This window comes from Protopterus annectens, chromosome 10.part0, assembly GCF_019279795.1.
Source record: "Protopterus annectens isolate FY-2018-M chromosome 10.part0, PAN1.0, whole genome shotgun sequence".
Taxonomy (NCBI): domain Eukaryota; kingdom Metazoa; phylum Chordata; order Ceratodontiformes; family Protopteridae; genus Protopterus; species Protopterus annectens.
In genome coordinates this window covers 1,782,476,389-1,782,502,285 of record NC_056744.1, presented here as the reverse complement: position 1 = coordinate 1,782,502,285, position 25,897 = coordinate 1,782,476,389, and the positions used below count along the sequence as shown (strand labels likewise).

General features: G+C 38.9%; 1 protein-coding gene across 1 annotated transcript in view; it reads right to left on the bottom strand.

Moving 5' to 3' along the window:
* LOC122814496 (integrin alpha-M-like) overlaps positions 1–25,897 on the bottom strand; it is a 935,681-nt gene that overhangs the window by 712,189 nt on the left and 197,595 nt on the right. Inside the window, exon 8 of the mRNA XM_044087070.1 lies at positions 13,970–14,115. Coding sequence (XP_043943005.1) covers positions 13,970–14,115 — 146 coding nt within the window. The remainder of the gene's footprint in view (positions 1–13,969; positions 14,116–25,897) is intronic.

Here is a 25,897-nt window from a genome sequence, read left to right as displayed (position 1 = left end):
TAAGCACAAACGTGCAAGGATAATTTTGAATGATGTGTTTTGGGATACGCAAGGTAATACAGTAGTGACCTGTATTTTGACCAAGGAAATTAGTTCTTTATATCGCTCAGGTTATAGCCCACATATTTCAATTACTAAAGCGGTGGGGACACATTGGGTAGATTTGGCAAAAAAGGTGACGAATTGGGACACAATGTCCGAAATTCAGTTGAAGGATCAACAGATCCAGGTACAAAGATTGAATTGGGTGACTTGGGCACAGCCAAGCGTGCACTTCAGGGATGACAAAACAGAAATGGCATGACAAATCCTCCTAACTCAAGAGGAAGATAGTGCATTAAGTGCCTTACCTGTAGATTTATGGTCAAAAGGTAAAGGGGATGTAGGACTGATGAAAACAGCAGGTGAAGTTTGTATAACTCCAAAGTCAGGTTTTAGACCTCGTACACACCAATACCCGCTAAGTAAACAAGCAGAGGAAGGAATTAAGCCAGTAATTGAGCAGCTAAAACAGGTAGGAATTCTTGTTGAATGCCCAGATTCATCCTGCAATATTCCGTTGTTTCCTGTAAAGAAACCGGATTGGTCATGGAGGTTGGTTCAGGATTTACAAGCTGTTAATTCAGCTGTGATCCCAAGAGCACCGGTGGTCCCTGATCCCTATACATTACTTAATGATTTACTACCTCAGAACAGATATTTTTCTGTCATAGATATAAGCAATGCTTTTTTCTCCATACCACTACATAGGAGAGTAGAGTTTGGTTTGCATTCACTTATCAAGGTAAAAGATACACCTACACCAGATTGCCACAGGGTTATTGTGAGAGTCCGACAATATTCGCACAAGAAATGGCTGCGAATTTAGCTCAGTTTGTTCCCCCAGAGGGAAGCCAGGTTCTGTTGTACGTAGATGATATCTTGTTGGCCTCACCCACGCAGGAAGGTTGTAAAAGGGATACCCTTGTCCTTCTTAGTTTTTTAGCTGAGCAAGGACATAAAGTAAATAAAGAGAAGTTACAATTGTGGAAAGCACAAGTAAAGTACTTGGGTTATTTAATTTCTCAGGCAGGTAGACAATTGGAGAACAAAAGAAAACAAGCAATTCTTGAGGCACCTATGCCCACAACTAAGCGGGAGATGATGTCCTTTTTAGGTGTGTCTAATTTTTGTAGAACTTGGATCCCTAACTATGCTGAGGAAGTAGGGCCATTGACCGCACTAATCTATGACACTCCCATGGCAGCTAAGAATAATTTACAGTGGACAAATAAGGCAATACAGGCATTTAATAGAATTAAGCAATTGATAGCAGGATCCTCTGTTTTGGGTTTTCCGAACTATTCTAAGCCGTTTATACAAATGGTTGATTGTAAGGGAGGATATATGACTTCGGTTCTGGTACAAGTACATGGGGATAAACAGAGACCGATAGCTTTCTACTCCTCCAGATTAGATCCTGTTGCAAGGGCATTGCCGCATTGTGTTCAAGCTGTAGTGGCAGCCGCCATGGCAGTACAAGCCTCAGCACCATTAGTTTTGTTCCACCCATTACAATTGCGGGTTCCACATTCAGTTGCTACTGTACTTTTGCAGGATAAGATAACCTTTTTATCTCCTAGTCAACATTTGTCATGTATGACAGTGCTGCTGACACAGCCTCATATGACCATAGAAAGATGTACTACTCTTAATCCGGCGACACTTTTGCCGACTTCAGAGGAAGGTACTCCACACGTTTGTTTAGAGAGCATTCATGACAAAGTGCTTCCCCGACCAGATTTAACGGATATTCCGTTGGTAGATTCTGATCTTGTTTTGTTTGTAGACGGATCAGCAAAGAAGGACACTGTAGGAAAAACACTAGTAGGGTATGCTGTCACCACAGAAACTGAAGTTTTGGAGGCAAAAAGATTGTCAAACATTTATTCTGCGCAAGCAGCTGAGTTTGTGGCTTTGACTCGAGCTTGTACCTTAGGGGAGGGTAAGAAAGTGACAATTTATACAGATAGTCAATATGTTTTCTCCACTGTACATGTTTTCACTCAACAATGGAAGAATAGGGGAATGGTTACTGCGACAGGCAAACCAATAAATCACAGAGATTTAATTTTACAGTTGTTAGATGCAGTGCAACTACCACTTCAGATAGCGATATGTAAATGTGAGATGTTAAGAATATATAGACTTTGTAATAAGCCTGAAATTTTTAACAAAGAACTGACTTCTATGGTACAATCTTTTGCATCTAGAGGCTACAGTAATGAAATTTTAAACAACAGTCTTGATAGACTATTTAATGGTAAAATAAAGAATAAAAAGGGCCCAAAAAAATTTTTTGGTCCACAGGGTTATGATTCTAATAAAGTTTGTGAGGTAAAGGAGTCTATATATTTTGTGACTACTTTTGGCTCCTTTACAGATATATTTATAAAGATTGTTAGGCAATTTTGGAACTTTTTATGTTCCTTAAATAGTGTGCAACATTGGATGAAGTTAAATTTACAGTTTTCATATCGTAGGGGGAAGAGTATTAAAGACTTTTTAGTTAAGAGTAAGTTTAGCTTACCCCCCCTTATGTTGCATAATGTCCCTATCAAGACAGGCACATTTGGCTGTGGGAAATGCAAGGCTTGTACATTTATTGTACCCTCATTTGATGTTATTAATAATATAAAATTTAATACCAAAAATCTTTATAATTGTAATACAGTAGGTGTGATTTACTGTTTTCAATGCCCATGTAAAAAGTTTTACATTGGGGAGACCAAAAGGGCGTTCAAATTAAGACTTCTAGAACATATTAGGAACATAGATAATTGTAAGGAAGACAGTCCTGTAGCTTTACATTTTTCACAGTTCCATGGGGGCATAAGCAATCATCTTAAAGCGACTGTTTTAGAGCAAGTTTATATATCTGAAAATTGTTATGTGGATGTTAAATCTGTTTTAGTACAAAAAGAAGCAATGTATATTTTAAAGTTTAAGACAATGCCTCCATATGGACTCAATGAAGAGTTTAATTGGAAAGCATTGCTTAATTAATTGCTAAATGCTGAATGGTTAATTAGCAGTTGCACTTGTGTATATATATGGTGTAGTTTTTACATGTATTATACTCCTTGAAGGCTTTTGGCCGAGACGTCAGAGACTGAAGCTATTCCTAGTTTTTATTAAACTGTTCGGTGGAACCTGTGGTTGTTGCTTTTTCTGTATCGTGTTCCAGGTTGCTGTTGTTGTACATCTATGTCTACAGATCCACAACTCCACTTGCCTCGTATTTTTAGAGACACTATGGATGGAAGCCAATTATCCTTGGACAATTTTCTGGCAAATACAGCCGAAAGAGGTGAGCGACTTGCAGCTCAGAGAAATGTAACTGACAGCAGTACTGTGTGGGAGAAATGGGATGAGGACCGTAGGAAACGATCCTCAAATCCGTTTTCTTGTGTAGGTAGAAAAATACCTCTTGCTGTCAATACAGAACATAAAGTACTGTTTGATGACCTCGAGAAAAAAATGTGGAAAGAAACAGCTACACATTACAATATTTGTGGTCTACAAAAATATCTGGAAACAGAAATTACTCCGAGAGGCTTGAGGGTGTTTAAAGACCCTACAACCCCATTTGATTTAACATCAGAAACTGACTGTGCATTTCATAAGAGGTGGGTGAATGCTGCCCACAAATGTGTGACCGAATGGTTACACATTCTAATTGAACGGGATCAGCTTAAACAAAAAGAACTGTGCTTAGAAATTAAGAGACTGTGTGCTGACCTTACTAACAGTGTGCCTGTATCTACGCTCGAAGAATTCTTAAAACAAACTAATTTGAAACTTAAAGAGTACGAGGTCACTTTAATTGACAGAAAGAAGGGCAAGTTGATTTGTGACGTACGCGACTACGAGAATAATAGAGCGTTTTTGTCCAGAACACAACGTAATAAGAGAAACAAACAAGTTAGGTTTTCTGCTAACTTGCCTGGGAACCAGTTTCAATATTCCTAGGCATCGGAAGGCGGTTATACCTCATTCGAAGACGACAACTTTGATGTAGAATACCCTGTGCTTCCTCAAGCAGAACCAACTGAAAATTTTCACCAAACTTTTCGTAGCGAGTCGAATACCAACTTTCAACAGGCCAGAAGACAGAAGCGTATGCGGGAACAGTTCGTTAACACAGGGGGACAAAGTTTTGAATATAAAGGACTCAAACGTGGTAAACGATAAGCGACAGTGTGATGTATATAACATAGATACTAATGAATATGTGATTAATTTATCTAATCATCATTTTAAAGATGTGGAGTTAGCTGTACTAAACAAGGGACTGAAATTTGTTCCAACTGTAGTCACAAGATTGCATGACATCCAGAAAGATGTATTTATGTTTGGTAGAAAATTACATCTTAAGTATTTTTTTAGAGACAATGCATTTTCATCGTCCATCTGTAATAGTGACATTAGTAGTAGTTTGTCATATAGTTTTTATTCTTGTGTGTCAGATGATGTTATGAATGCTTATTACAATTTGGATACCTCTAAAGTACCTTCTTCTAGCAATTTTGTTCCTAATACACTTAATGGTGATGTGAGTAACTGTGTTAATTTGATTAATCACTTTACTGAAACTGCATATAAGGACTTTATGAGTGAGAAGGCAAATATTAAGTACAATATGCAGTATAATGAATGGAAGGCTCTAATGACACTTGCCAGTCTAAAAAATGTTGTATTTAAACCATCTGATAAGGGGAACAAACTAGTAGTGATGGAGGCAACTATGTATTTTGAGATGTGTATGGAACATCTTAGAGACACCAACACATATAGAATTGTGGATTCTAAGTTATATTTATCGTCTATGGAGGAATATCTGGCCCTTATTAACAAGGGAGTTAGATTGGGCTATTTTTTACAGCATGAAGTTAAAAGAAAATTTAAAGTGGATGGCTGTAAGATGGCGTTATTTTATTGCCTGCCGAAAATACACAAGAAGTTGTTAAGACCTCCAGGCAGGCCCATAGTTTTAGGTAGGCAGTATTTTTTGCATAATTTAGGTATTTTCTTACATCATTTTCTTTTATCCTATGTTGTTAAGTTACCGTCATATATCACAGATGTTTTTGATTTTTTAGAAAAGATCAAGAAAGTAAATTTTAAACAGAATATGTGTTGGGTCACCATTGATGTGAAGAGCTTATATACAAATATCCAACATAATTTTGGGATTGAAGCTATTAGGCTGTTCCTAGGTGACTCACCAGTTACTGAGTACATAGTTGAATTGGTTCATTTTTCATTAACACATAATTTTTTTGAATTTAATGAAAATATTTATCAGCAGATTTCAGGTACAGCTATGGGGGCTCCTTTTGCCCCCATGTATGCCAATCTTGCTATGGGGCTATTTGAGCGAGAAATCATCTATAAACATAATTTTTTTAATACACATGTAATACAGTATTATAGATATGTAGATGATTTGATATTTCTGGTAGATGGGAGTGTATTTGATATAACAAATTTTGTTGATGATTTGAACACTAATAGATGGAATTTACAGTTTGATGATTTAAAAATTGGGACCATTGTTCCTTTTTTAGATGTAATTCTCGATATTTCTGATGGCAAGAATTTGGTGACATGTTTAAATAGAAAATTTGAAGGGGGGTTTCAGTATTTATATGGCACTAGTAGCCATCCCCCACACACTTTGAATGCTCTTCCTTATAGTGAGATGTTAAGAATATATAGACTTTGTAATACGCCTGAAATTTTTAACAAAGAACTGACTTCTATGGTACAATCTTTTGCATCTAGAGGCTACAGTAATGAAATTTTAAACAACAGTCTTGATAGACTATTTAATGGTAAAATAAAGAATAAAAAGGGCCCAAAAAATTTTTTTGGTCCACAGGGTTATGATTCTAATAAAGTTTGTGAGGTAAAGGAGTCTATATATTTTGTGACTACTTTTGGCTCCTTTACAGATATATTTATAAAGATTGTTAGGCAATTTTGGAACTTTTTATGTTCCTTAAATAGTGTGCAACATTGGATGAAGTTAAATTTACAGTTTTCATATCGTAGGGGGAAGAGTATTAAAGACTTTTTAGTTAAGAGTAAGTTTAGCTTACCCCCCCTTATGTTGCATAATGTCCCTATCAAGACAGGCACATTTGGCTGTGGGAAATGCAAGGCTTGTAAATTTATTGTACCCTCATTTGATGTTATTAATAATATAAAATTTAATACCAAAAATCTTTATAATTGTAATACAGTAGGTGTGATTTACTGTTTACAATGCCCATGTAAAAAGTTTTACATTGGGGAGACCAAAAGGGCGTTCAAATTAAGACTTCTAGAACATATTAGGAACATAGATAATTGTAAGGAAGACAGTCCTGTAGCTTTACATTTTTCACAGTTCCATGGGGGCATGAGCAATCATCTTAAAGCGACTGTTTTAGAGCAAGTTTATATATCTGAAAATTGTTATGTGGATGTTAAATCTGTTTTAGTACAAAAAGAAGCAATGCATATTTTAAAGTTTAAGACAATGCCTCCATATGGACTCAATGAAGAGTTTAATTGGAAAGCATTGCTTAATTAATTGCTAAATGCTGAATGGTTAATTAGCAGTTGCACTTGTGTATATATATATAGTGTAGTTTTTACATGTATTATACTCCTTGAAGGCTTTTGGCCGAGACGTCAGAGACTGAAGCTATTCCTAGTTTTTATTAAACTGTTCGGTGGAACCTGTGGTTGTTGCTTTTTCTGTATCGTGTTCCAGGTTGCTGTTGAAGGTACTCCACACGTTTGTTTAGAGAGCATTCATGACAAAGTGCTTCCCCGACCAGATTTAATGGATATTCCGTTGGTAGATTCTGATCTTGTTTTGTTTGTAGACGGATCAGCAAAGAAAGACACTGTAGGAAAAACACTAGTAGGGTATGCTGTCACCACAGAAACTGAAGTTTTGGAGGCAAAAAGATTGTCAAACATTTATTCTGCGCAAGCAGCTGAGTTGGTGGCTTTGACTCGAGCTTGTACCTTAGGGGAGGGTAAGAAAGTGACAATTTATACAGATAGTCAATATGTTTTCTCCACTGTACATGTTTTCACTCAACAATGGAAGAATAGGGGAATGGTTACTGCGACAGGCAAAGCAATAAATCACAGAGATTTAATTTTACAGTTGTTAGATGCAGTGCAACTACCACTTCAGATAGCGATATGTAAATGTTCTGCACATACCAACAGAAAAGATCCTGTCTCCAGGGGAAATGCCCTTGCTGATATGGCTGCAAAAAAGGCAGCTCAAGAAAATGATTTGCTTTTACATGACAATGATTTAGAGCCCGGACACCTCTTAGACTTAGAGACACTAAAAGTGATGCAAACATTGACAACACAGAAGGAAAAATGTCGTTGGATAAAATATGGTATCACTCAACAGGATGGGTTGTATAAGGCATCAGATGGCAAAATGGTATTACCCTCAAACCTCTTTAGGTATGTGGAATTGGTTAGCCATGGACCTGCCCATGTAGGAGTACACACGATGATTCAAATAGTGTCTAAGGTGTTTTGGTGTAAGGGGTTTTCAACTTATTCAAAGCAATTCTGTTTATCTTGTTTATTATGTGCAAAGTATCATGCTCAGGAGGGAGTTAAAAAGTCTCAGCAGGCATTCCCCACCCCTCCATATCCATTCCACACACTCTGTGTGGATTTTATTGAATTGACACCCTCAGAGGGGAAAAGGTTCTGTTTAGTCATTATTGATGCTTTTTCTAAATGGGTAGAAGCTTTTCCAGTAAAGCATCCAAATGCACAAACAGTAGCAAAGCTTTTGACTACAGAAATAATTCCCCGATTTGGTTTACCAAGACGCATTTACAGTAATAATGGGTCTCATTTTGTTAACCAGATTGTTCAGAAGTTGGGTCAAGTGTTTCAAATTGATCTCAAGTACCATTGTGATTACCATCCCCAGTCAGCTGGACTGGTGGAAAGACACAACGGTGTCTTGAAGAGTAAGCTTCGCAAACTGATGGCAGAAACACATAGATCATGGACTGCGTGCCTTCCTTTGGCACTCCTGTATACGCGAATCTCACCCTCCTACAAAGGACTTACACCATTTGAACTTTTGTTTGGGAGACCATATTACGTCCCACAGTGGCAAGGATTGTTGCCAGCGGAACGTGAGGGGGGTGAGGATCTAGCGGATTATATGAAGAAGCTGCTAAATGTCAAGTCTCTTGTAACCAATGACTCCTTTGCAGATTCCAGAAATGAAACCTTGTTAAGTGTGGCACCCGGGGACTAGGTGTGGATCCGAATTGTGAAGAGAAAGAATTGGTCATCCCCCAGGTGGGAAGGCCCATACCAAGTACTTATCTCGACACCTACGGCTGTAAAGATCGCTGAGAGGACTTCGTGGATTCATATCACCCACTGTAAAAAAACTCAAGACTTTTCCTTCTGCCATTGATATTGGTCAAACTCCACCAGACCTCTGAGCAAAAAGTCTGGCTACAAAGGGGGATTAGCTCAATAGGGGTTAGTTCGTCTCAAACCCAGTGAAGAAACCAATGGCGCAAGGTAGTCCTTAGGGAGGATGGCCATGTTCAACTGGTACTTGAACTGTTACACGATGATGATTTTGGTGGCGAAAGTAAATATGTCCATACGAGAAGGAACAGTTGCAAGAGAAAAAGGAATGGTAGTGCTGCAAGCGCAAACAGGTGTTACTACTGTGTTTAAGGTGAAACTTTGTGAAGGAATCTTGGACTGCTCTAAATGGAACAATAATGATTTCTTGACTCGTGCAAAATACTTGTGCAATAGAGACTGTACATCCTGGTCAAATGTTTGGTGGTCAACAGATGTGAATGGATGGGAAACAAGTGGTGCAGTGATACCAGAGAAAGATAAAAGCAGGCAGCAAAGAATATAAATTGCGCATTTCCAAGGTACCGAAGTAATTACTATATCCATTGTGTCACCACAAGAAAGTGATTCAGGAGTTTACGGAATTGGAGTGTCTCTTCCAATTGGAACTGATCCTTTGGGGACCCTCCAACTTAAAGTGCAAAGCCTTAAAAATGCTACAAGTAAAGCAGATTTTGCCTTCACAGAAGAACAATTGTTACTCAAGACGGGATTCATACACCGTAACGAATGGTTATCTTGGGTTAGATATAGTACCCGAGAGGCACATCGTGAGAACTGTGTTTCTTGTGCTGAAGGTAAACAGCAACTAGTGACAGTCCCATTGATGCAAGGTGAAGGTAACCTAACGTGTCTGTTGAAATTATTCTTCAACAAAACTGAAGATAAATGCAAAAATGAAACTCAGTGTTTTCCAGTCATAAGCAAAGTTGAGAAACTGCCTACAGTGATTTCCTATCCAGGTTCGTATATGTGCATTTCCAGAGATGGCACAGGGAAGAATTATGAAAATATGGGACAGAACTATTGCAATGTCACTGTGAATGGCAATGAGAATCCATTTCTGGAGAACCAAACTCATAGTTTAGCAGACGTATGGTGGTTATGTGGAGACAACAAACTCAGATCAAGGCTTACGATTCCCTGGAAGGGAACTTGTGCACTTGTAAAGTTAATTCTGCCATTCTACATTTTCCCAGTTCCAGCAAGCAATTTCGTAAGAGAACTTGAAATAAACCCGAAGCGGTTGAGTAGGAGAAAAAGAGAGGTACCGAAGCAATCCTTCGATAATGGTGTCTACGTCGATAGTATTGGCGTACCAAGAGGCGTACCTGATGAATACAAAGCAATAAACCAAATAGCAGCTGGTTTTGCATCCATCTTTGTCTGGATTCAACCCAATAAGAATGTGGACTGGATCAACTACATTTACTATAACCAGCAGCGTTTTGTGAACTATACCAAAGATGCATTGAAAGGAATTGCTGAACAACTGGAGGCCACTTCGCAGGTGGCATGGCAGAATCGAATTGCGTTGGATATGCTCCTGGCCAAAGAAGGAGGAGTTTGCAGGATGTTTGGGACTTTCTGTTGTACGTACATTCCAAACAACATTGCGCCTGATGGAAGTATCACTCGAGCTTTGAAAGGTTTGGAAATGTTATCCGAAGAATTGGCAGAGAACTCTGGGGTAAATAATCCCTTTACAGACTTTCTACAAGCATGGTTTGGAAAATGGAGTCATCTCATTAGCAGTTTCCTGGTGTCATTGGAGTCGCTGTGGCTATCGTGGTGGTATGTGGTTGCTGTTGTATACCCTGTATCAGAGGTCTTCTACAAAGACTGGTTGATACTGCTGTTACAAAGATGATGTACCAGCAATTGCAACAGACTGGTTAAGTGGATACATTGAAATGTGACTTTTGCAAATGTTTTTGAAGTTTAAAAGTTTGTCTTGCCAATGAAGTAATGTATGCAAAGAAAAACTTAGTTTTTACCATATATTGCTGAAATAAAAAGACAAATAAAAAGTGTTTTCAGGGGGGAAATGTTAAGAGAAAAGTTTTAAAAACATACTGTTATTTGTCTTTTTCCTCTTCTTGCAAAGTGAACATGTTATTTGCTGGGATATGCCTATCAAAGATGGGCCTCATCTGTGAACAAAATGCAGCATTGCTTATAAACCTGAATGATATTTGTTTTCTGCATTTCAGAATAAAGAGATTTGGTTATAGCTAAGTGAAGCCTGGGATAAGGACGCACGGCCGAGTAAGAGTTAATTTACTGAAGCAGGCTGTGTGTCCTGGAAAATTTGAGCTACCATTGTTGAACTGAACATTCTGTACTTCTTGAACATTCTGCACTAACTGTTGGTTTGAGGTAATTTTTGATAAACATGTTTACCACAGGTGTTTTCCATAGCCAACTGTCAACGGTCAGAAATGTAACAAAAAGTTGTTTTGCTTGCAGTATAAAAGTTGATGTCAGTAAACAAGTTAACCAGAGGAGGAGATCATTGTGGCCAACATGATGTGTAATCTGGTTAGCTGCCAATAAAGAAGTTTTTCATCACCTGAGACAGATGTGACTCGTCTGAATTTTTCTTCTGACACAGAAGCTTAGCCAATTGTTGAAATTGATCATTTTGTCTTTGTACTGTGGTATCATTCTAGGAGAAGGTAGTATGCTACTCAAGGTCAGGGTCATACCAGCTTGGGCTACATGATCAGAGAGCTCCTCAATGTCTCTTTTCATGTAGTCCAGGGAGGTACGTCTTAAATCATTCACACCAATATGTACAATGACAGCGTCATACTTGTACTTGTTCTGGAGTGACCCAAGTGCCTGTGTTATGTGGCGGATCCAAGCACCCGATAGGCGGCTGACAGTAACCTTCTCCTTGTTCAGCCTGGTGAGTGGAACATCCGTGTGCCTTACTATAGAGTCTCCTATTACTAGCATGTTAGGTATGGTGTTTTGCCTTAGGTATGGTGTTTTGCCTTAAGGGCTGTTGTGAGGCACACTGCTGAGGTGAATTATGTGTTTTCTGGCTTGTGTTTGGGGATGCAGGTTGCTTGCTTGCCTGCTTTGGAGGGCACTTTTTCTTTTTCAGATTGGTACCTAGTGCCGCCGAATATGTTTTTGTGTATTTATGCGTATGTTTTGCCGGTGCTTGTTTTGTAGATTCATGTGTGACAGGTGATGTGATGCAAGTGTGTCCCTTATCCTCTTGACTGTCTGTTACAGTCATGGGTTGAGAGCGCTTAGCCTCCAGTCTGACTATGTATTTGCATCTTTCACAAGTGTTTATGTCTAGAGGTAAGAGGAGAGGGTTGTCTGTATACATGAGGCAGTTGTGACATTGCCTCAGGATGCCCAATTCCACCAGATGAACTGGAAAGTACACCTGAAGCTGACCTCTGGACATGCTTTGAAGAGTAAATTGAACTTAATTCCTGTGGACGATCGAGGGTCTTATGCTATATTATAATAGTGCTGTCTAGGAAATTTGGAGAATAATAGTGCTGTCTAGGAGATTAGGACAAGTGCTGATTTCTGTTTTGCAAGTGCTGCAATAAGAGCAGCTGATCTGAAGCACTTGAGTTGAGGCTTGCCTAGTTCTAAGGGAAAATTTACAGTGCAGACTTTGTGGGGCCGGGAATAGTGTACTCCAGCTAACCGGCGCTGCCCGACACTGCTCTGTGCGCAAGACCATGCAAAAAGAGAGTTGCAGGGTTTTTCCTCTAGATAAGTGAGGAAAGTGAGTACAAGAGCTGTTTTTCTCTATGCAAGTGAGAAAAGTAAGTACAAAAACTGTTTTCCTCTAGGTAATGAGGAAGATAGAGTGCTATAGTAATTAGTAGCTTATTTAGTGCTTACAAGTTCTGAACAAGTGCTGAGCATGAGCAAGCAAATTTAAGTGCTAAAACTAAGAATCTGTATCTGCACTAGATGAGTTACAGGACAGAAACAAGTGCAAATACAGGCTTTCAAATCAGAAAGTTGAGAGAGATGGAAGAGATTGCCCAAACGGCCAATAACTACAAATTCTGGGCCAGAACCACTACTTATGTGGTAGACAGGTTACCTAGTGCTTACCACTCCCACTGATAAGCTAGAAGGCTTCCCTCCAACACAGAAAGGCTTGGGGGACTCAGAAGCTTACATACAGTCCTGGATACAGAAAATTTGTATCTGGAACACTAGTTACAGGAAAAGTAGGAAACAGGCTTACAGATTTTTTTTTTGTTTTTACAGAAAAGTAGCAAAAACAGTAGTAAAAAACAATTCACATGCAGTGCAAGCTAGCACACTTGAGTATGCAGCAATATTAGACCAAACACAGTTTAAAAATGCAATTAAATTAAAAAGGACTAAAAGCAAGTGCATAAAGAGTTTATTAGGTAGAATGTGGTGAAGAGATGGGATGGGGGAGTGTCCCAGATCAAATCTAGAGTGGGGCGGGCAACTGCAAAAGCCACCAAATGTAAACTACAAACCAAAAATAGGGAGGGTGGGTAGGACAAAACAGTTTCAACAGAGATCTAAGCAACAATTAAACTCTATAACCAAAAAAATATATATACTCAGCTCTGTATAATTGCAGATACTATGTAAGGCAGTCTCTCAGAACACAGGTTCCAGCAATTTGAATGCAGCTGTTACTATGCCAACTGAAGAGACAGCAGAAAATGGGGTGGGGAAAACAGTTTCAGCAGAGATCTAAGCAAAAACTAACAGTACAAACTTTAAAACCAAAAAAATATCCTCAGCTCTGTATATTTGCTGGCCAGTCTCTCAGAACAGTGAGACAACAGTTTCAACACAGATCTAAGCAACAATTAAACTCTATAACCAAAAAAATATATATATACTCAGCTCTGTATAATTGCAGATACTATGTAAGGCAGTCTCTCAGAACACAGGTTCCAGCAATTTGAATGCAGCTGTTACTATGCCAACTGAAGAGACAGCAGAAAATGGGGTGGGGAAAACAGTTTCAGCAGAGATCTAAGCAAAAACTAACAGTACAAACTTTAAAACCAAAAAAATATCCTCAGCTCTGTATATTTGCTGGCCAGTCTCTCAGAACAGTGAGACAACAGTTTCAACACAGATCTAAGCAACAATTAAACTCTATAACCAAAAAAATATATATATACTCAGCTCTGTATAATTGCAGATACTATGTAAGGCAGTCTCTCAGAACACAGGTTCCAGCTATTTGAATGCAGCTGTTACTATGCCAACTGAAGAGACAACAGAAAATGGGGGTGGGGTGGGGAAAACAGTTTCAACAGAGATCTATGCAAAAACTAACAGTACAAACTATATGTATATATATATATATATATATATATATATATATATATATATATATATATATCAATGTAGATATAGATATAGCTATATATAATTTACATAGCACAGCTCTTGCGTGTTTTGTTAAACAAAAATGCATTCTCTTCACAAATATATTCAAAGTAGAGCTTTTACTTACACAACTTTCCTAATTGCAGTAGGTGTGTGAGTGGCTCCGGTAAGCTGTACAATATTGTCTACAAGAGAGTCACGATCTGAACTTGAACTGTACATTTTGAAAGTGAAATGGGTTGTGAACCGGTGTGAGTACTGCATTACAGAAAACTGGAAAAGAAGTATTAGTCAATTACTTCCTGTTTCTAAGCAAAATGAGTATCTGCTAAGATATGTAAATAAAAAGAAAAACTGTAACAGGATTTATAATACATACGTATGTAAAATAATTTATTCTCAAGCAGAAAAATCTGTAAGCAGTATCATTTCAACAATTATATACTGTACAGAAAATATGCAGTAAGAGGAATATTTATTCAGTTTTAGTTTTGTTTACCTGCAGGTGTCCAGTATATAAGTATATTATTTATAAGTGGAGTGCAGAATTTATGCCATAGCATTCTGATACAATGTTGCTGATTTTGTGTAAACTAATGACATACCTGCATGCCATACTGTGTCCCATCTGGGTGTCTGCATTTGATTTACCTCAGTACTACCCACCATGTTTCTGAATTTGTTTTGAAATCTACACCAGCTCCTTATATCCTGAACTTATTTTAAAAATATGTTATTGCTGTTTATCTATTCTCTGTGACTTTAATGTGCTGCTGGGTCACAAAACTGAACAGTTGATTCAAATCCCTGCTTCCCAGCTCTAGGATCTGGGATGGAGGTTTCAGACTTCACTGTCTCTCACTGATCATGTGAATTTTGTATTAGGTTCATAGGTGGACACGAGGCTAGCTGCCCTTCTGGGCCATTCTAAACTTAGCTAAGCGTTTGAGAGATAAACACCTTAACTATTAATCCAATCCTTCCCTTTTTCCTTTGTTTACATGGATAACCTTTAAAGTCTCTGGTTTCCTCCCATTTGCAAAAAAAGCTAGTTGTTTGGCTACTCTGATTCCTCCATACCATTATATCAGAAAATCTCAAAATGGCAAAAATGCCAAATAAAAAAATGTAAGCCATTTTGCAGAATCACAAAATAAAGAATCAATGAAGTGGACTTTGTGGGGTTTACTTTGGTTTCTGCATGGATGATAAGTAGGTTCCCTGCAATGTTTCTATATTTGTAGCAAAAAAAAAACTGACAAGCTCGAGTTTTTCAATGTGCATTTCCTTAAAACTTCTGTAATACAGGTTCATGGGACTTACATAAATGACCACTTATCAGCCATATGGCTTCTGAAAAACAATATTTTTTTTACTATTTTTAAACTCTTTAGGGATACATTCAGACCAATACAGACAAACTCCAGTAACTGTGGACATGAATGTTTTAGTCTTCTTATAACATCATCAGCACAGCATAAATTACTTATTTAGTTATACTTTAGAAGTACAGGGTCATTACATCACTGATGTCCATATACATTAAGGTGCCAACTAAATATCCCAACTAACATCCAACCAAGGGTAAAATGGTTTCACACACAAACTATTCAGTAAAAACTGCAACAAAAAAACAAGCTAGAGTTTTCAGTGTCTAATTCCATAAACCTCCTGTAATGGAGGCCCATAGAATATATGTAAATGACCCCTTAAGGACATTGTGTTTCAGCTACATGGCTTCTGCATGACCTTGACTTTTTTACTTTTTTAAAAGTCTTTATGGATACATTTGGAATATTTTGCAGGCACCTTAATGTATATGGACATTAGCTGGTGTAATGGCCCTGTGTTTCTAAAGTATAGCCAAACAATCCACTTATGCTGTCCTTTTGATGCCATAAGAAGGCTGAAACATGAATGTCCACAGCTGGAGGGGTTTGGCTTTATTAGCCTGAATGTATGCACAAAGACGTTAAAAAAAAAAACATCATGGTCTTTCAGAAGCCATGTAGCTAGAACAACTGATGACCTTAAAGGGTCATTTTTTTAACACAAAAATCATCTTTATTAAATTATCATGTAAGATATAGGCAATCTTACATTTATTCAAAGGAAAATAAACCATACCAACAAAATCTCAGTTGCAAACATTATACATTACAAATCATGCTGACACAACTGTAGTTGCAAACATTATCAGTCAACCATTACATAGCTCATTCAATTCCTGTCCCTCTTTTAAACCTCGTTCCGCCTCTGCATGTACTGATCCCACACTTCCCATTTTTTCCTATGTAGTTTGCTCCTACCCTTTGCTAAAAATCCCAATTCCAGTTGTTTTATCTCTGTTACAATCATCGCTACTTCTTGTATATCCCATAGGCCTCCATTACAGGATGTTTAAGGAATCACAAAATGAAAACTCTAGCTAGTCTGGATTTTTATTGAAGTTTTTACTGAATAGTTTGTCTGCATGACCTTTTTACCCTTTGATAGTATATATATATATATATATATATATATATATATATATATATATGTATATATATCTAGGTCTACTTTTAAATCTCAAAATACTGCAATATTGAAATGGAGTATCTCGAGATGAAAATGTCAAGAATCCTGTTGTTCAAAATTTTAAGATAAATCTGAGAATGCCAAATTTGTAGTAGTTGTGGTGCAGTGGTTTGCGAATTGTATGCTGTTCCTTTAAGGGGTAGTGGTTTGCGGGATGTAGATATGGTGACCAATGTGTCGTTATGTATGGAAGATTCAGGAAGGTGTTTAGTGTGTAAGGGTTTGGGAGAGAAATGATGGGTGAAAGCAAGGAGGAAGAGATGAAGAGCCTGTTGTTAAAGCCAGAAATAGAAAGAGCAAAAGTTGAACTGATTGCTGCTAAAAAAAAAAGGAAACAAAAGTACAGCTGTGTAAGTTGAACTTGCCATAACAGTAGGTATTTGAATGATCACTGCTGCAATACCCTTAGCTATATAGGTTATATCCTGACAAGGATATAACAACCATTCATCTTTCAAAGCTTCACGACACCTTCTACGTGTGCAAACTGTCAAGTAACTGAAGCTGAGCTGATTAAAAGACAACTGGACTTGAAAGCCCTTCAGAGTTTTCCTACCAAGAGAGAAAGGGATGCTGAGCCCTGACAATGCTAGGAATAATAAAAAGTAAACGTCCCCACCCTGGTATGAAAAACACACCAAAAAACAAGGGGGTGGAGGGAAGGAGTGGCTACTGCAACAGTGATCATTCGAACATCTACTGTTATGGCAAGTTCAACTTACACAACTGTATTATGTTCATCATATTGATCACTGCTGCAGTAACCTTAGCTATATGCGGAGATTACCATAGCTAACTATATTTGGCAGGTTGATTGAGATGGGTCCAGGAGGCCCTGAAGAATGGCCATATTCAAAGCTTCATCTAGAACTAAACAAGGAATCAGGCTTATAGGGCTTTGTAAAAGTATATACAGAGGGCCAAGTAGCATCTTCTAGAATACTTCTAGAATTCAACCTTTCCAAAAAGCAGCACATGAAGCCAAGTAGAGTGAGCCTTGGCCCTGCCTGGAATAGATTTGTCATGGTGAGTCTAACAAAAGGTAATAGCCTCAGACAACCATTTGACAATAGTCTGTTTTGACACAGGTTGTCTCTTCTTCTTACCTTCACATGAAATGAACAATTGATCTGAACATCTGAAAGAATTAGTTGTGTCAAGATAGAACCAGAGTTGTCTGTGGACATCCAAGGTATGGGGTATCCTTTCTCCTTTATTTTTAGGTTCAGGAAAGAAACTAGGCAGATGGATAGTTTGGCTAAATGTAAATTCAGATACTACTTTAAGCATAAAATGATTAGTTCTCAAAGAAAACCTGTCCTTGTGGAAAGTGAGTTAGAGTTGACTCAGCATAAGAGCTTACAACTCAGATACCCAGAGGTGAGAGCAATCAGTAAAACTGTTTTCCATGTTAAGAACCTTAACTCAGTCAGATTTATTTGCTCAAATGGAGGAAGTGTTAGTGTCTCTAACACAGAAATGAGATCACAAGAAGGGGCCCCACCAGTTTACTTAGAGGCCTTTTACATAAATCCCCTTTCAAGAACATTTTGATGTGCAACTGTCTTGAAAGAGGAGGATCCATGAGCAGACATGCTGAAATGGCTGATAAATAAACCTTGATAGAGGCATAAGAAAGGCCATTGGATAATAACTCACACAAATATTGTAAAAACAGTGAACAACTAGCTGTGAATGGGTGCTGGTTATGTTGTTGGCAGCGACTAGAAACCTCTTCCATTTGCTAATATATGATTTCCTTGTAGCAGATGTTCTTGACTCCGTTAGTACCTGCTGCATGTCCTCAGGAAACAGATAGCTAAAAGGGCTTAAGAGCCAATCATCCAGGCAGTCGTTTGAAGATGATTGATATCAGGGTATATCAAGCAGCCCAGTTCTTGTGTGAGTAGATCCATTCTGTGGGGAAGCTTCTGGTAATTACCCCTGGACATTTCCAAAAGAAATGAGAACTACTGTTCCCTGGGCTAAAGAGGAATCACAGCAATGACCTTAGGGGATTCCCTCTGCATCTTCAGAAGTACCCTGGATATCAGTGGAAAGGGTGGAAAAATCTATAGGAACATTCAAGTCCAAAGAAAAGAAAAGCAAAGGCATCTGTCTTTCAGCCATTCTTGTATTGAGCCCTGGAACAGAATTTTGCCAGTTGACTTTTCAGAGAGAAAGCAAAAAGGTCTAATTGAGGAAGTTCCCACAGATGGATCAAATCTTGGATAACCCACTGATCTAGTTTCCATTCATGAGGGTCTTCCCTGTTCCTGGTCAACTTGTCTACCACACAGTTTTGCTCTGAAACAATGCACGATGCCTGTAGATTGAGACTGTGCTGTGAAGCTATATCTCAAACTAACATTGCTAAAGGAGACATGGCCTGGTTCCCCCTTGCTTGTTGATGTACCAATAACTGTGGTATTGTCTGTAACCATCTGAAGAGGTCTCTGGGACCAAAATGATCCAGAGAGTCGAGTGCCTTGATCAGGGCAAGCACCTCTTTGATATTTATGTGCTTGTATCTGTCCTTGATGTCCCAGACCATTATCCTTCTTGAAACTGCTCCCAAAACAAAGTCCAAAGTGTCTGAGATGACTGAATGACTGCTTTGGAGCAGGGAGACCTTCATTTAATGATGTCTGTTGTTTCCACCAAATTATTTCTCTTCTGACAAACTCCAATACTGGGATCTGAAAAGATGAAGGGTGTTAGTGCTGGGACCAAAGAAAGATCAGACACCACTGCATCTTTCTCGTGGAATTTTGCCAGAGTTATCATGAGAATCATAGATGCCATGAGACCCAAAATCCTGAATTATTCACCCATGGTGGTTAAAGTCTGAGTAGAAACCATAGAAATAGATCTAAATAAATATCTACTTTTTTCCTGTGGAAGAAAAGCTCTTTGAAATTAAGTTACTAGATAGCATCCCAGAAACACAATCCTATGTGAAGAAGTCAAGAAAGACTTTTGAATGTGCTCTTGGAAATCCAGCTTGTGTAAGAGATCTCTCACCCAAGATTGAGATTCCAGACATTTAAAAAAAAGCCTCTGCAAAGATAAGTAAGTCATGTAAACATGGAAAAATGTGGATACCCAGTAGACTGCAACTAGCTAAAAATAGCAGCTAGACACTCTGTGAAATGGTGCAGTGTTTAGTCCAAAGCATAAAGCAGAGAACTGATAATGTGATCCAGACACACAGAAAACCTTAAGAAAAGCCTGATGTCTGGATGATTAGGCATGTGATTATAAATATCTTTTAAGTTTAGGGTTACCAGAAAACTTGAAAGAGGAAGAAGAGGCAACAGCCTGTAAAGTGACATCATTTTGAATATGGGCGCCATCACAAACAGGTTTAGGAAAACAAGATCCAGAAATGGTCTCTAAGCATTTTCATTTATTGGGACTAAGAATATTGTTGAATAAAACCCTTTTCCCACTTGGGAAGGAGGAAATGCTTCTATTACTCCTTGGCACACCATGTGATGAAGAACAGGTGGGAAAAAAAGGTCCACTACCACAAAAGGAGATTAGAGAGCAAAACAACCAGACAGTATCCAAAGCACTTTATTATCCTCTGACGTCACAGACAAAAAAGCTTCAAGGAGTAAAACATTCTCACATACCCACCTGCCTTAAATTTACACACTAATTAATCACTTAACACTTGTAGCTTGGCTACGCACATCTGCATTACAAACTGAATCTAAGTGAAACTTGTAGTAGTGAATTTTAGTCTTCTGTTAAGTGCAAACTTGCAGTTTTAAAAGTACTGTATTTTCATTTTTTCTGTTTCCTAATTGTGTGTTTCTGAACAGTGTGTTGTGTGTCTCTCTGCAGTTCATTCCACACCCTCCCTCCCTGTTCCTGTGTTGGTATTAGTGTTGGTGACTCTGGAATTGCCCGCCCCTCCTGTAAGTCTGTATTAGAACACTCCTCCTGGGTCCATCTCATTTGCTCACTTAACCGAGTACAGTTAGATCATATTCTGAGTCTAGTGTTCACTCTACTTAATACAGAGAGAAGACTGGAGAAGGCCAGCCCACTTAGGTTTTTCCTTTCTCTCTTCTTGCACTTAAAAAAAATGTTTGCACTTAATTCATTTGCTTTTACTGTATTTGTGTCTCCTCCTACTTTATTTTGCTTTTCTTAAAAGTACTCAATTTTATTTATTCTGCTGCATTTATTACTGCTTAGTTGTAGCCTGATTAAATTGTAACTGTTATTCTAAGTCTCTTGGTTTAAGCACTCAGGCTTCATACATGCTGTTTTACATTAAGAAGATTTGTGGTCTGCACTGTTGTGGCAGGAGAGGTAGCTTACATCCTTCTAAGCTGATAATTGCTGATTGAAGGCCAGTGTCTGCTATTCTAAAAGTGTATTAGTTCTGGCTTAAGCACTTGGGCTTCAGGCCAGTTATTCTACATTAAGAAGGTTTGTGGTCTGCACTTTTGTGGGAGGAGTGGCTGGATTCTGCCCTTCTGTGCTGGGAATTTCTGGTCACATGCTTATTGTGACTGCTTATTTGAACTGTTTCTTTCTGAAATTGATGCACCTTGTTGCTGTAGCATAGACCAGATTCAGGCCTGCTGAATCTAGCTTTGTTTGTATAACTTGAGCACTGATCCAGGCCATATTTTTTTGGAGAAGGTTCCCCTGCACCCTAGTAAGCAGGGGTGTGCATTTAGAACTTGTATGATTGAAGACTGCTGGAACAGGTCTCAGTTTTGAGCTTTTTTTCTGGTTAATTGGGTAACGTGTTTAAGTCAGTTTGTTCACTTTCTATTGTTTTATATATATAGATATATATATATATATATATATATATGTATACACACACACACACACACACACACACACACACACACACACACACACACACACACACACACATACACACACACACACACACACACACACACACACACATATATATATATATATATATATATATATATATATATATATATATATAATTGCACTTTATTCATCTACTTTTACTGTATTTGTGTTTCTTCCTACTTTATTACTGGGGGCATTGACTACAACTCTGATCTGCGATATATAACAATAAGTATCCTGTTCTGTGCTTTTAAACAGTTTTTTGAGTGTATCTGCTTTATTTTCTGAAAAACTAATAAAAAAAAAAATATATATATATATATATATATATATATATATATATATATATATATATATATATGTATATATATATATACTTGCTTCCCGCACGTCTAAGCTAGCATAGTCCAGTTTTCAGGTTAGTGCTGAATTCAGGGCTCTGTTATAAATCTCTGTGTTTGCCCATACCTTACTTGGATAGAAGGAAGTTTCTCTGGTCACCTGTGAGAGAGGGGAGCTTTGAGCAGCCTATCTGTCCCTGGAGGAGTGGTTTCAGCCCAGAAATTAGTAGTTTATTGGCCATTTTGGGCTAATTTCTATCTCTTTCTTTTCCCTGCTATAAATACCGTATTTCCCCAGTTTTGCGCACCGGGCAGCGCTAGTTAGCTAGGGTAAAACTATTTCCGACTCCACAAAGTCCTCTTCAATTTTTCCCTTGGAACTAGACAAAATTTCAACTTAAGCACTCAAGCCATTCATTTCTCAGCCCGACTCTTGCTCAAAATTTATAGCAAGCACTTATAAACCCTAGCACTAGACCCTCCTGTACTGTGCAGAAGGACAAGGCTCTCTATTTGACCTTACCAGCCATCCAGTAAAACAGTTCACTGTACCTATCCCGGCATGTCCAAAGGGCAGTTTCAGGTGTACTCTCCAGTCCAACTAGTGAATCTGGCATTTTGAGGCAATGTTACAACTGCCTCATGTACACAGACAACCCCCTCCTCCTACCACACATACATGCAAGAGATGCAGTTATATAGCCAAACTAGAGGCTAAGCTCTCTCAACCCAAGACTGGATCAGACAGTCAAGAGGAGAAGGGAAATACTTGCATCACACCACCAGTCTTACACAGACCCATTAAACCAGCACCGGCAAAAAACACACATAAATACATGAAAACATACTCGGAGGCTCTAAATAAAAATCTGCAAAACCAACAGAGGCATCCAAAGCAAACATCCAATCAACCTCCTGCCATAAACAAGCTGTACAATAGAAGGAGGAAACTAGTACAGAAAAGAGTAAAATCCCAAGAAGGGAAGACATCCCTGATCAGTATCAGCAAGAAACTATGATCCCTCATAAAATTATCCAAGGTGAGCTTTGAAAGAAAAATTGCCAAGGACTCCAAAGATAACCACAAGGCATTCTTTAGCTTTGTCAAGAATCTAAGTGGCAATGCTCAGATCTGCTCGGAGTTAGTGCAGAATGGCACAAAATGCACTGAACCAACCAATATTGCCAACATCCTGGCAGACAGGTTCAGTGCAAACTTTACCCCCTCTCACCCCCAAAAGGGCCCATAACCATACCAGAAGAATGTAGAGTCTCTGACATCACAGACACTCAGGCCAAAACTGCCCTCTCCAAAGCCAAAAACACAGCATCAATGGGACCAGACGGTGTCCCAGGCTGCGTCCTACATGAGCTCAAAGACAAACTAACACCTCACCTAAACACACTGTTCAAACTCAGCCTCTCCACAGGCTACATACCCATAGAGTGGTGCACAGCAATGGTTATTCCGCTCCACAATGGTGGAGCCACAATAGACCCCAGGAACTATCGCCCTATAAGCCTGACTGGCTTGGTCTGCAAGGCTATGGAGTGCATCATCATGGAACTCATTAACAGAGACATTGGGAACCTCCAAACACTGAACCCTACCCAGTTTGGCTTTGTTAAGGGAAGATCATGCCTCCTAAACTTGGTGGACTTCTTTGAGACAGTTACCAAGGCTATATACGAGGGAAAGGTGGTACACACAGCCTACCTAGACCTCGCTAAGGCCTTCAACACCATTCCCCATTCTGGTATTATAGACAAGCTCACCAGCCTGAACATAAACCCCTATGTCACAAGATGGGTTGCCAACTGGTTCACTGACAGAACCCACATGGTGAGAGTTGTGAGGGCTAGATCCAACTCTAAACCAGTTACAAGTGGCGTTCCCCAGGGCTCAGTCCTAGGACTGCTCCTGTTCAGCATATACTTCTCAGAGGTACAGGCAAGCACAGTAGGACTATGGCTGATGAATTTCGCAGACAACTGCAAACTAGGGGCTATAATTGACTCTCCGGCTGACACAGACATCCTCCAAAAGGGTCTCACTGAGACAGATACCTGGTGTCAAAATCATGGCCTCAAGCTAAATGCCAAAAAGTGCATAGTCAACCCCTTTGGAAAAAACAAAGTACCCACAAACTACCACATAGGTGGTAGTCCCCTAAATACAGAAGACGTAATAAGGGACCTGGGGACCCAAGTAGATAGCAATCTCATCTTTGATAATCACATTGCCACAGTGGTTAGAAAATCCATCTACATGGCCCACCTAATCACAAAAGGGTTCGCATCCAGATCAAAAGAGGTAATTGTGCCACTCTACTCATCACTCATCAGACCAATCATAGAGTACAACACCCCATTTGGGATGTACCTTACAAGACACCTGCAACAGCTGGAAAGACCACAGAAGTACCTCACCAAGAGGATCACTGGCCTCAAACAGATGCCCTATGCAAGTCGAGTGAAGAAACTCCAGCTGTATTCGGTTGCATACCGCCTACACAGAGGTGATCTCTGCCTCACATATAAGGCCATGCCCAATGCAGAATTGATGGACATGTTCCACCTAAAGAAAACCTTATCCCCTCAAGCCACATGCTCTAGGGATCTAAACCTCACCACAACAATAAATAGGACGTGCTGGAGGGATAGATTCCTGTCCCAGAGACTTCCCATGCTTTGGAACAAGATTCCAGTCTACATTAGGCTGAGCTCCTCGCTAGCACTCTTCAAGAGAAACCTCGACGAGTGGATGGGAAACCTTAGGCTGAGCTCCTCGCTAGCACTCTTCAAGAGAAACCCCATGGATCACTTCAATGGCTCTGCTGGACAGAGGCACAGGCAAGTAATCTAAGGGGGGCCGGCGAAAGCCAACACATTCTGGCTAGGCTTATAAATGCCTTCGGGCAGATAGCCTAATACCTACCTATGAACTATTGAACCTATAATTAAATATTCCTATAAAATCATTAAATAACAAATCTCCAATTACACTCCAAGTTTAACCCATTTGGGGCCAAAATATCATACTTCAAAGTATATACAGATTCCTTAAAAACAGTCTGATTTACAGGATGATGAATGACCTCTTGGAAAGGAGGACTTTCCTCCCACTGCCATCTGTAACCCTAATGAATGATTTTAGAACCCATTTGTCAGAAACAATTTGTTGCTAAAGAGACAAATGGAGATTCAACGTTTTGTAAAGTTTAAAGGGGTCATGGTGTGACAGGGTCATAAGGTCTCTTAATTGTCATTTAGACTTGCTGGAATGTCCTTGCCAGTTCTGTTTAAACATCTGTTTACAGAATTCTGTTGAGACTGTTTGCTCTGTTTTTTGCAAAACTTGGATGAGGAAAAAGAAAATCCCTTGGACAATTTGGAAAAGGAGGGGTGAAAAATCTTAGAGATTCCCTGGATCAGCTTGGCCTTTTCATCACATGCTTTGATTAACTATGCATCAGAGGGGCCAAACATTAAATTTCTGACAAAGGGAGAAGTTAAAATCTCATTTTTTATCATCTGGGTGTTTTTGAGAATGCAGTCAAGCATACTTCCTTAAAACAGTACCAGTGACCATAGCCCTGGAAGAAGTATCATCAGTCATACACACACACACACACACACACATACACACACACACACACACACACACACACACACACACACACACACACACACACACACACACACACACACACACACACACACACACACACACTGCAAACCATAAGTTGTGATCACTGGAATAGAAGAAACTAAGTTATTTAAAGCAGATTTTTCTTCCCAAGAAGAAATTGTAGATAAACCATTCCTCATATGTTCACAATATGTCGGAACAAACTTTAACATATGAGCCCAACAATTTAAAATTCTGAAAATCAACGTTGCAAAAGTATGCATTTTTCCCATACCTATCAATAATTTTCCCACTCTTATTAGAAAGAGTAGGACTGGAATTATCTAAGGGCTTTGTCGCAGAGGAGTCAACTAAGGCTATAGCTGATAAGTCCACTTTGGGAATAGTGTGTACAAATTTAAAAGGCTGAGGAATTGTATACATTATTTCAGCCCTTTTAAAAAAGTATGTGACTATCAGGAAAATTGTAGGCATTGAGACACACAACCTCTAAAGCAGGCAGGGCAGGATGAAAGGGTATAGGGTCTGGAAAATCCTTCTGTAACAACTTGTATTTTTTGAGGGACTGAGAAACCTCAGTGTTATCCTACTGAAAACATTGGGACACTCTAGCAAAAGTATTAGAGAAAGA